Raw genomic sequence first — 12,302 nt, 5'->3', positions numbered from 1 at the left:
TGTTGGTGTTAGTGGTGTTGCTGGTTGTGTTGTTGGTGGTGGTGTTGTTGGTGTTAGTGGTGTTAGTGGTGTTGCTGGTTATGTTGTTGGTGTTAGTGGTGTTTCTGATGTTAGTGGTGTCGTTGGTTATGTTGTTGGTGTTGCTGGTTGTGTTGTTGGTGTTCGTGGTGTTGCTGGTTATGTTGTTGTTGGTGTTAGTGGTGTTGCTGGTTGTGTTGTTGATGATGTTAGTGGTGTCGTTGGTTATGTTGTTGGTGTTTAGTGGTGTTGCTGGTTGTGTTGTTGGTGTTCGTGGTGTTGCTGGTTATGTTGTTGTTGGTGTTAGTGGTGTTGCTGGTTGTGTTGTTGGTGTTAGTGGTGTTGTTGGTTGTGTTGTTGGTGGTGTCAGTGGTGTTGTTGTTTGTGGTGTTGTTGGTGTTGCTGGTTGTGTTGTTGGTGGTGTTGTTGGTTATGTTGTTGTTGGTGTTAGTGGTGTTGTTGGTTATGTTGTTGTTGGTGTTAGTGGTGTTGCTGGTTGTGTTGTTGGTGTTAGTGGTGTTGCTGGTTGTGTTGTTGGTGTTAGTAGTGTTGCTGGTTATGTTGTTGTTGGTGTTAGTGGTGTTGCTGGTTGTGTTGTTGGTGGTGTTGTTGTTGGTGTTAGTGGTGTTGCTGGTTATGTTGTTGTTGGTGTTAGTGGTGTTTCTGGTTGTGTTGTTGATGATGTTCGTGGTGTCGTTGGTTATGTTGTTGGTGTTGCTGGTTGTGTTGTTGGTGTTCGTGGTGTTGCTGGTTATGTTGTTGTTGGTGTTAGTGGTGTTGCTGGTTGTGTTGTTGCTGTTAGTGTTAGTGGTGTTTCTGGTTGTGTTGTTGGTGGTGTCAGTGGTGTTGTTGTTTGTGGTGTTGTTGGTGTTGCTGGTTGTGTTGTTGGTGGTGTTAGTGGTGTTGTTGGTTATGTTGTTGTTGGTGTTGCTGGTTGTGTTGTTGTTGGTGTTAGTGGTGTTGCTGGTTGTGTTGTTGATGATGTTGTATTAGCGTCCACCCACACAGGATAAATCCATAACCCGACACAGCTCAGAGTTAGAGACGAGCACGTTAACACTAACAGTAACAGCCGAGTTGTCATCGTGCTGTCCTTCACATTATTATTACAAGATGAGTGACGTATCTCCCATCCCATGCAAATGCTTCAAGGACACCAGACTGTGTTGAAGTTACGGGATCAGTCACGTCCTGCACTAACTCATACACTGCACGGAAGTAGGCCTTCGCCGTCCTCGTGCAATCTTCGTATGAAACAATAAGCACGAGTCGCTAAGTATTGGCGCGGAATCATCATCGGTTCACGCACGGACATACCTGTCTGAGATTCCGTTGACTGAGATGGCGTTGCCGACGAAGGCGAAGCGAACAGCGCCGCCGTGCACCGAGGCACCTTAGCCTTCAATTCCGCCATATTGCAGTGGGAAAAATGTTTCCCTTCGGTTGGAAGAGCGTCGGTCGTACGTCCGCTTCCCCCTCAAGGCCCCCCTCCCGCCTATAAGGGAGGCGTCGTACGCGGGGTTCCTCTGACGTCACCTACCGAGTGGGAATCCTTCGTCGCGTCCGCCCAATCTTGGCCGCGTCCGTGCGGCCCGTGCTGAGCACCGATGCACGGCGTGCAGGCAGCACGAGGAGGCAGCCGGATCGGGCCCCGGAGCGGGAGAAAACCCTCCGCGGACCCCTCAACTTCGGTCGCGTCCTTTCTCTCGATCTCCTGAATCCTCGGTCGCCCCCACCTCCCTCACCCCTCATCTGCATCGTGCTTCTCGTGTCGTTGCCCAAGCAAGGCAGGCCGCGACGAGGCGGGCCGGTCATGCCTCGCATCAAGCAGCGCAACCCCAAAGCCCTACGAGGTAATGAGGTGATCCCGTCGAGACACGCGGTCGGTTGTTCGGGGCGCGCACCTTCGGGGAAGGTAATGAGAGTGTAAGGAGGTTTAAATTCCTCCTCTTGAGGAAAAGGAGGTGTGGGTGATGGAGGACACGGTGAGGGGGGTGCTTGCTTGGGTGAGGGTGCGATGGCGGGAGCGATGGAATGCTGAAACCCTCTTCCCGGTTCAATCGATTTTGTACAAGTGACTTCCAGGTCATTTCCAGGTAAACATGACGTGGCCTCGTGCTAAATAATTCCACGTGGTCAATTACAATGTACATTAGTTCGAATTTTGTGCTCACCCTTGGAGACAGCCCCCACCCCTTCCACCGCACGCTCCCCCATTCGCCAGGTAACCATGGCCATCGGTGTGCCATCACCTTGGCTAATAAACCAGGTGACGCTATAGTTTGTATTAACAGGTAACGAAGCAGGTTTTACCTTTTTAAAGGTTTGTTTTATAGGGGAACCCCTAATCATCCGTGCTCGTCACATTCCCCCAGCAGGGGGGTCCCAAGCGCCGCGCTACGAGTCACCTGGGTCGACTTCAGTGATGAAATTGTGATGTATGACGTCAGAGCTGGGGTTCGAGTTGCCAACACTTCCTTAAAAACATCCTCAATTCACCTACACGATTCTGCCACCTGTATCGGGTTTTCCCCACCACGTCATGACATTGGATGCTTCGGGGCAGCATTTTGGGTTTCCTAAACTTACAAATATCCATAATAAAACAAACTCCACATGCAGTACATGCAAGTGTACGTCCAACACCTGTGCAGGTTAACTATTGCAAGCAGTGAGGGTGACAGCCTCGTGCCCAACCCCAGGCAAAGGGTTAATGTGGCTCGAGGTGTGCGACTGAGAAATTATGAATTGCCTTGTAATTTGGTAATCCCATAGCTCCTCCAGACCCAGGTGTGGGGAACCTCTCCATGGGAGGGTCATAACAGGTATTGTTAAACTTGCTGTGGGCAGGATCGAAATGCGTCGTGGGCCGAATCTGGCCCATGTGCTGGAGGTTCCCCATACCTGCACCTGCACTCCACCATAGAGCAACCAGGCACTAATTTCTGGAACCGGTGGTCAGGACCGGTTAACTTCAGACAGGGCATGCACTGTCCTCATGACCTGAATCAATGAAACGGCTATAATACCTGGACACGTGAGACAATTTCCCACCTGAAATGAATCCTTTGACTGGGTTTCTGCTAATTTCGAGGTATAAAGCCGTTCTTGTCTCATGTACCACACGCACACGTTGGGAAAAAGTTAGAGAGATCTGAGGAATTCCTTTGGTTTACTCACTGCTTGATTTGAGGAAAATCCGAATAATCAGTTGAGAACTCATCAGAGACGGGCAGAGAGATTTGGATCATCATAAGAGACAGCCAAACAAAGAGATCCGGATCATCAGAGATAGACTAACAAAGAGATCCGGATCATCAGAGATAGACTAACAGAGAGATTTGGATCATCAGAGATGGACTAACAGAGAGATTTGGATCATCAGAGATTGACTAACACGGATATCTGGGTCATCAGAGACAGATTAACAGGGAGATCCAGATCATCAGAGATAGACTAACAGAGAGATACGGATCATGAGAGATCGACTAACAAAGAGATCCGGATCATCAGAGATCTAGACTAACAGAGATATCTGGATCATCAGAGATAGACTAACAGGGAGATCTGGATCATCAGAGACAGATTAACAGGGAGATCCGGATCATCAGAGACAGATTAACAGGGAGATCCGGATCATCAGAGATGGACTAACAGAGAGATTTGAATCATCAGAGATTGACTAACAGGGATATCCGGATCATCAGAGACAGATTAACAGGGAGATCCGGATCATCAGAGATAGACTAACAGAGATATCAGGATCATCAGAGATAGACTAACATGGAGATCTGGATCATCAGAGATAGACTAACAGGGAGATCCGGATCATCAGAGATAGACTAACAGGGAGATCCGGATCATCAGAGATAGACTAACAGGGAGGTCCGGATCATCAGAGATTGATTAACAGGGAGGTCCGGATCATCAGAGATTGATTAACAGGGAGGTCCGGATCATCAGAGATTGATTAACAGGGAGGTCCGGATCATCAGAGATTGATTAACAGGGAGATCAGAGTCAGATTAACAGGGAGGTCCGGATCATCAGAGATTGATTAACAGGGAGATTTGGATCAAAAGAGATAGATTAACAGGGAGGTCCGGATCATCAGAGACAGACTAACAGAGAGATCCAGATTATCAGAGACAGACTGACAGAGAGATCTGAATTATCAGAGACAGACTAACAGAGAGATCCGGATCATCAGAGACAGGGAAATCTGGATCATCAGAGATAGACTAACAGAGATATCTGGATTATCAGAGGTAGACTAACAGAGATATCTGGATCATCAGAGATAGACTAACAGAGATATCTGGATCATCAGAGATAGACTAACAGAGATATCTGGATCATCAGAGATAGACCAACAGGGAGATCCAGATCATCAGAGATAGACTAACAGGGAGATCCGGATCATCAGAGATAGACTAACAGGGAGGTCCGGATCATCAGAGATTGATTAACAGGGAGGTCCGGATCATCAGAGATTGATTAACAGGGAGGTCCCAATCATCAGAGATTGATTAACAGGGAGGTCCGGATCATCAGAGATTGATTAACAGGGAGGTCCGGATCATCAGAGATTGATTAACAGGGAGATCCGGATCATCAGAGTCAGATTAACAGGGAGGTCCGGATCATCAGAGATTGATTAACAGGGAGATTTGGATCATAAGAGATAGACTAACAGGGAGGTCCGGATCATCAGAGATTGATTAACAAAGAGATCATCAGAGATTGATTGACAGGGAGATCCGGATCATCAGAGATGGACTAACAGAGAGATTTGAATCATCAGAGATTGACTAACAGGGATATCCGGATCATCAGAGACAGATTAACAGGGAGATCCGGATCATCAGAGATAGACTAACAGAGATATCAGGATCATCAGAGATAGACTAACAAAGAGATCCGGATCATCAGAGATAGACTAACAGAGATATCTGGATTATCAGAGGTAGACTAACAGAGATATCTGGATCATCAGAGATAGACCAACAGGGAGATCCAGATCATCAGAGATAGACTAACATGGAGATCTGGATCATCAGAGATAGACTAACAGGGAGATCCAGATCATCAGAGATAGACTAACAGGGAGATCCAGATCATCAGAGATAGACTAACAGGGAGATCCGGATCATCAGAGATAGACTAACAGGGAGGTCCGGATCATCAGAGATTGATTAACAGGGAGGTCTGGATCATCAGAGATTGATTAACAGGGAGGTCCGGATCATCAGAGATTGATTAACAGGGAGGTCCGGATTATCAGAGATTGATTAACAGGGAGATCAGAGTCAGATTAACAGGGAGGTCCGGATCATCAGAGATTGATTAACAGGGAGATTTGGATCAAAAGAGATAGATTAACAGGGAGGTCCGGATCATCAGAGATTGATTAACAAAGAGATCCGGATCATCAGAGATTGATTGACAGGGAGATCCGGATCATCAGAGATTGACTAACAGGGAGATCTGGATCATCAGAGATTGACTAACAGGGAGATCCGGATCATCAGAGACAGATTAATAGGGAGATCCAGATCATCAGAGATTGACTGACAGGGAGTTCTGGATCATCAGAGACAGACTAACAGAGAGATCCAGATTATCAGAGACAGTCTGACAGAGAGATCTGAATTATCAGAGACAGACTAACAGAGAGATCCGGATCATCAGAGACAGGGAGATCTGGATCATCAGAGATAGACTAACAGAGATATCTGGATTATCAGAGATAGACTAACAAAGAGATCTGAATTATCAGAGACAGACTAACAGAGAGATCCGGATCATCAGAGACAGGGAGATCTGGATCATCAGAGACAGATTAACAGGGAGATCTGGATCATCAGAGATAGACTAACAGAGATATCAGGATCATCAGAGATAGACTAACAAAGAGATCTGGATCATCAGAGATAGACTAACAGAGATATCTGGATTATCAGAGGTAGATTAACAGAGATATCTGGATCATCAGAGATAGACCAACAGGGAGATCCAGATCATCAGAGATAGACTAACATGGAGATCTGGATCATCAGAGATAGACTAACAGGGAGATCCGGATCATCAGAGATAGACTAACAGGGAGATCCGGATCATCAGAGATAGACTAACAGGGAGGTCCGGATCATCAGAGATTGATTAACAGGGAGGTCCGGATCATCAGAGATTGATTAACAGGGAGGTCCGGATCATCAGAGATTGATTAACAGGGAGGTCCGGATCATCAGAGATTGATTAACAGGGAGGTCCGGATCATCAGAGATTGATTAACAGGGAGGTCCGGATCATCAGAGATTGATTAACAGGGAGATCAGAGTCAGATTAACAGGGAGGTCCGGATCATCAGAGATTGATTAACAGGGAGATTTGGATCAAAAGAGATAGATTAACAGGGAGGTCCGGATCATCAGAGATTGATTAACAAAGAGATCCGGATCATCAGAGATTGATTGACAGGGAGATCCGGATCATCAGAGATTGACTAACAGGGAGATCTGGATCATCAGAGATTGACTAACAGGGAGATCCGGATCATCAGAGACAGATTAATAGGGAGATCCAGATCATCAGAGATTGACTGACAGGGAGTTCCGGATCATCAGAGACAGACTAACAGAGAGATCCAGATTATCAGAGACAGACTGACAGAGAGATCTGAATTATCAGAGACAGACTAACAGAGAGATCTGGATCATCAGAGACAGGGAGATCTGGATCATCAGAGATAGACTAACAGAGATATCTGGATTATCAGAGGTAGACTAACAGAGATATCTGGATCATCAGAGATAGACTAACAGAGATATCTGGATCATCAGAGATAGACTAACAGAGATATCTGGATCATCAGAGATAGACCAACAGGGAGATCCAGATCATCAGAGATAGACTAACAGGGAGATCCGGATCATCAGAGATAGACTAACAGGGAGGTCCGGATCATCAGAGATTGATTAACAGGGAGGTCCGGATCATCAGAGATTGATTAACAGGGAGGTCCCGATCATCAGAGATTGATTAACAGGGAGGTCCGGATCATCAGAGATTGATTAACAGGGAGGTCCGGATCATCAGAGATTGATTAACAGGGAGATCCGGATCATCAGAGTCAGATTAACAGGGAGGTCTGGATCATCAGAGATTGATTAACAGGGATATTTGGATCATAAGCGATAGACTAACAGGGAGGTCCGGATCATCAGAGATTGATTAACAAAGAGATCCGGATCATCAGAGATTGATTGACAGGGAGATCCGGATCATCAGAGATTGACTAACAGGGAGATCTGGATCATCAGAGATTGACTGACAGGGAGTTCCGGATCATCAGAGACAGACCAACAGAGAGATCCGGATCATCAGAGACAGACTACCAGGGCGATCCGGATCATCAGAGACAGGGAGATCTGGATCATCAGAGACAGACTAACAGAGAGATCCAGATCATCATCTGGGATAGTCAGAGACAGATTCAGATCATCATGGACAGACAGAGATCTGGATCATCCGACAGCCATACAGATATTGATAATCCCATTACCATTTGTATCTCAATGTATGATTTTAGACAGACTCTAAAATATCGAGACGAATGCACTCGAATATACACGCTTCCTGTAAGGTAGACCAAAATCTATCAGTGTGAATGTACGAGTGATCCATTTTGTATCGGCTTGCAGGGAGAAAATGGAAAGTAAAATTTAAAAAAGAAAAATTATTGCATATAATTATTAAAACTGTGTTAATGCCGAGAATCGAATGGCCACAGCCGGGGGCGCCACCAAGTATTAAACAATATGGTGTAGGATAGAAGGAATAGTTGGGAGAAACAAGTGTGAAGAGAAAGGGTGCAGGACGGACAAAAAGGGCCTAATCATAGACCCTTACCACAAAAGGTGCGGGTAACTAGCAGGTTTGGGGTGGTGCTTTAGCCCTTGAGGAAAGGGAAGGGAAAAGGCGGATAACACCCTGTGATGGAGTTCCGACCTTTCCATGACTGGTTCTTTGCTATAAATGGTCAGAAATTGTCGTGAGCACCGCAATGCCCCGTTAAAAGTGTGGGGCAACTTTGATCTCGACCATGTTGCTTTGTTTGTTCGCTGGTATTATTTTCTTAACATGAAACAAGCTTGTGGTGCCATTCATACAATAACATGTCATTCATGTTCCTTTGAAATACAGGTGACCTTTTATCCTTGCATGAATCTTCTTATTCTTGTACAAATGCTTATCCTGTTGCACCTCATTCGATCCAGTCCTACGAAAGTTGTGATGAGATGCCGATTCCTTTTTTTTTATTTATCATTTCTTTTTTCCAAACATAAATTAAATCATGGCCTAGACTAGAGGTACGCACACGCCACTAAGCGGTCTAGCCTGGGTTTGAATCTCGTCCCAGCTATAAACGGTCATCCCTTGGATGTACGCTAAACTGGTTCTCCTTTCTGGCAGCATTAGTTGGTGGACATTAAAGATCCCACGGTGTCCTTCGCAAAGAGTAGGCCAACTATCGGCGGCACCCTGAACAAATTACAAATTCGTACCCGAACTGCTTAGTTGTGTGTCAAGCCTGGCCAGTCGGTTCGTGAAAGACTTGACCCAAAAGCTTCCCTCGGCCAACCCAACAAGAAAGAGGGAATAATTGTGACCATTAAAGAAGAAGAAGAAGGTGATACAATGGTACAGTCATGTATGTCTCATCATGTGATCCAATGTGTGCATATGAGCTGTTTGAGAGGCACGAAGAACTCTAACATTTGCAATAACGCAAAGGTTGTTTGATGTTACTTATACATTGGTAGCAGTGGATCCACTGTATTATTGGTAGTAGTAGATCATCATCCTTTGTAGGGCCCGCAGGATAGCCTTGAGGTATGCACACTCTCCTCTGAGCTGTCTCGTGTCTTTGAATCTCATGCCAGCTATAAACTATCATCCTGGTGCTTCACATGCAGGGTGAGGCAAAATGTGTGCACCGTACACCGGAAAGCCATTGAGCCAGAGAACCCGTCTGTCGGCACTGATCGTTGGTGGACGTATCTCGATATCTCGGTGTCTCTCCAAACGCCGAGGCGAGTTATCGCTGGCACCCCAAAGGAATTCCGAGATCCTGTCACTCACCCACACAGGAACATTCCCTGGCCCACCCCTGGAAGATGGGAGCAGCAGCAGCAGCAGCAGCGGTAGTAGTAGTAGTAGTAGTAGTAGTAGTAGTAGTAGTAGTAGTGGCCATCCATTTTATACCTCAAGGCATTGAATACATTCATTTCCACTTCTCCTTATGATTACAGCATTTAGGAAAGCTAATTCCAATGGAAAGTAGGACTTCATTTACGCATTTATCCTTTAGAAATGAAATTGCACATTGCTGTTTGGTGTAATGACAAATTATCTAAACTAGCAACGGTACCCACCCTACGGGTGGGGCTTCAATTGTGAGGTCCAAATGAAAAGGCAAAATATCAGAAATTGAAGGCTTTTTTTATTTTAAACGATTTATATAAACATCCGTTAAATCATATCACACGCAAATCATCAAAATCGAAACAGTATTTGTAGAATTTCAATAAAAGCCACATCACTGTTCATATCGGTAAATATTATTCCATCGTGTTTGGAAAAACTGGAAAATTGGAAATTGGAAAAATTGGGGAAAAAATTGTAAAAAACAGTATAGCTTATTTTACTCCAGGGTGTCCCAGGATTACCCACCCAAAATTTGGTTGCGATCGGTTCAGCCGTTTTTGCCGTATCTGGGAACAGACGGACAGACATTTGGTGAATTATAGTAAGATTAAAAAGTGGAGTGACATTAATGATTGTTGAGTCCCAAAATTCCAGAAGTGTTTTTGTAAAATTGGCCATATACTGAGCTGATTCCAACATGTGAATCCCGTGTAATTTGCCTCGTTGTCCCTGGGACTCTGCCCAAAAGTCCCTTTGGCTTTGCTTCACAATCGATTGTAAATTACATGGAAGTTGGCTCCGTGTAACGTCTTTAACGTGAATATCCATCCCAGGAACAGTGCCTAGTCTAGTCGGAGATGTTATCCTTCCTACGATTAGAAGCGGTGCCAGAGCCAAGTGGATCGCCCACGATTTGCCAAAATCGTCACTCCTCGTAAACCTTTAAAAAGGTGGAATTTTAATACGAGGAATGAAGCTGATGCATTTGAAATTTGCCTGGGAAGTGCTTGGGATTTGTGCCACCGGATGATCATGCCATTTTTGGGGCAAGGAACATCACGTGACCGTGTTAATCAACTCGGACTTGCACAATGGAATCTCCTCAATATGTGGCCAGATTTTTAGCCCAGAATGCATTGCTGTTTCCTGGGCATTGATTTTTTTTTTGGAGATCTGGTTCTGACTCCTTAACCTATTGAAAAACTGGGTCGTATCATGTGATCGATTTTGTTGTCAATGAGGCATTGTCATCATTCTGCGATGTGCCAAGGCCAGGCAAGGTTCTCAGGTGGAAAAACCACCACCTACCTGTCTTTGACTGTCCGGGCTTGTACAAGATGAGAACAACATTTTTTATAATCATGGTGGTATTTGAATTGACATAGACGCATTTACTTTCCTTTTTGAACAGCTATTGTGTTGATGACGCTTGTTGAACAACACTCTTGATAACTTCCGGATGTCCTGATGTATCTTGTGGAATCACCATTATGAGGTCTATTGTTTTAAAATTAGCAATGGGATAGTTTTATATTATGGCATACTTATGTCTGAGCATATAGTTCACATATGTACTGCAGTGTCCATGTGACATGGACGTAGGACTGATATCCCAGAGGTTCCGGGTTCAAATCAAACTGCAAGCATCAATCAAGCTCATCTCAGCAGGAATACCATGGCATTGTGGGATTGTCAATAAAACCCAGCTGGCTTGTTGATGATCTTCAGAGAGGGGCAAATCTGCCTGTTCCACCTGATCTGGTGTACAAAAGTCCCCACATTGTAGTTAACGTCTTGTCCTAATGTCGTTTTGGCATCTTGGAATAAATATTACTTCTACTACATAATTTGACTACATACTTCTACATTTCTAACAGTCCCAAGTATTCTCACCTTGTGGGGTTGACCAGGGAACATTTTTGGCCCAAGCCGATCACGAACTGGCAGCCAAACCTGACGTTTGAAGGTCACAGGAATTTGAAATCGAGCCAGGGTACCGGCGATGATTCACCTACTCTTTGGGAAGTACACTGTGGGACCTAATGCTGGTAGATGGTACACCCAGGTTAACGCCAATCAAATGGACGGCGCACACATTGATACCTCACCCTACATGTGAAACACCAGGACGGCACTTTATCGGTGGAATGAGGTTCAAACTTAGGCTAGGCAGCTCAAAGATGAGGGCACATATCTCTAAGATATTCTGGCAGCCATGTACTGCCCAGTGGTAGATGTATATTTCACATCATAAGGTGGTTCGGAAACTTTTGAGGCTCATGGAAAATTATATACAACTAGTGAGATACCCGTGCTACGCACGCGTGGGAGGCCAGGAGCAAACAGACAATGCAGAAACGGCGAATGCTAAAGCATGAAACCAATAAATACCACATTCCTGTAGCACCTTCAGTCGCACGTCAAACATGGACAGCAAGTTCGTGAAGGACTTCCATGAAAAACGTACCCATTGGCAAACAAACAGGTACGTGTGTTCCATACCCAGTCAATGGCGAATCTGCATATGGCGATCCGCGAATTCACGTTTAGAAAGTAGAAACCGTCACGGCATTTCGTCATTCACTTGAACTCGATATCTCTTTTTTCATTCCAAACAGCATAACTCCAATCACAAATGAAATAACATTAATATAAATAAAAAAACTTTTAACAACATTCGTGACATCAACAAATATTTAAATCCTGATGTGAAGTTCCGTACGGTTGGGTGAATACAATTACGAATTCAAAATCGTAATTGTATTCACTCAATTCCAATCATCAATTGATACTTTAACAAAACGATTAACACAATTAAACATTACGATTGAATGACGGTTATATTGGGATATAATTATCGAACCCACGCATTGCCGTCATCTGTCCACTTCCGCATTCGCGGCAGGTTCATAATTGTCATCAAAATCTAAGCAGTATTTGTAGAATTTCAATAAAAGCCACATCACTGTTCATATCGGTAAATATAATTCCATCGTGTTTGGAAAAATTGGAAAACTTGGAGAATTTGGAAAAACAATATAACCTATTTTACTCCCAGGGGTCCCAGGATTATC

The 12,302-nt window shown here is 44.7% G+C and overlaps 2 protein-coding genes across 8 annotated transcripts in view; one reads left to right on the top strand and one right to left on the bottom strand.

The window, feature by feature from the left end:
* Positions 1-1,503, bottom strand: part of LOC137439035 (uncharacterized) — a 57,867-nt gene extending 56,364 nt beyond the window's left edge. For 2 of the 5 annotated variants that reach the window (XR_013621243.1, XR_013621242.1), the window contains exon 1: positions 1,336-1,477. Coding sequence is in view for 2 of the 5 variants with exons in the window: in XM_068134628.2 (XP_067990729.2) it covers positions 1,336-1,432 (97 nt within the window). In the remaining 3 variants the exon portion in view is untranslated. Of the gene's footprint in view, positions 1-1,335 lie in introns of all 5 variants that reach the window. The other 3 variants (XR_010986844.2, XM_068134629.2, XM_068134628.2) reach the window with 2 other exon arrangements.
* A 54-nt stretch (positions 1,504-1,557) lies between these two features.
* The window catches only part of LOC137439033 (zinc finger protein 40), a 138,382-nt gene continuing 127,637 nt past the window's right edge, over positions 1,558-12,302 (top strand). For 2 of the 3 annotated variants that reach the window (XM_068134622.2, XM_068134623.2), the window contains exon 1: positions 1,740-1,871. Coding sequence is in view for 1 of the 3 variants with exons in the window: in XM_068134624.2 (XP_067990725.2) it covers positions 1,832-1,871 (40 nt within the window). In the remaining 2 variants the exon portion in view is untranslated. Of the gene's footprint in view, positions 1,872-12,302 lie in introns of all 3 variants that reach the window. The other variant, XM_068134624.2, reaches the window with a different exon arrangement.

Source organism: Myxine glutinosa, chromosome 13 (genome assembly GCF_964187855.1).
Source record: "Myxine glutinosa chromosome 13, kmMyxGlut1.1, whole genome shotgun sequence".
NCBI classification, from domain to species: Eukaryota; Metazoa; Chordata; class Myxini; order Myxiniformes; family Myxinidae; genus Myxine; species Myxine glutinosa.
The sequence above is the reverse complement of the archived record's forward strand: the minus strand, read 5'-3'. Positions and strand labels throughout refer to the sequence as shown.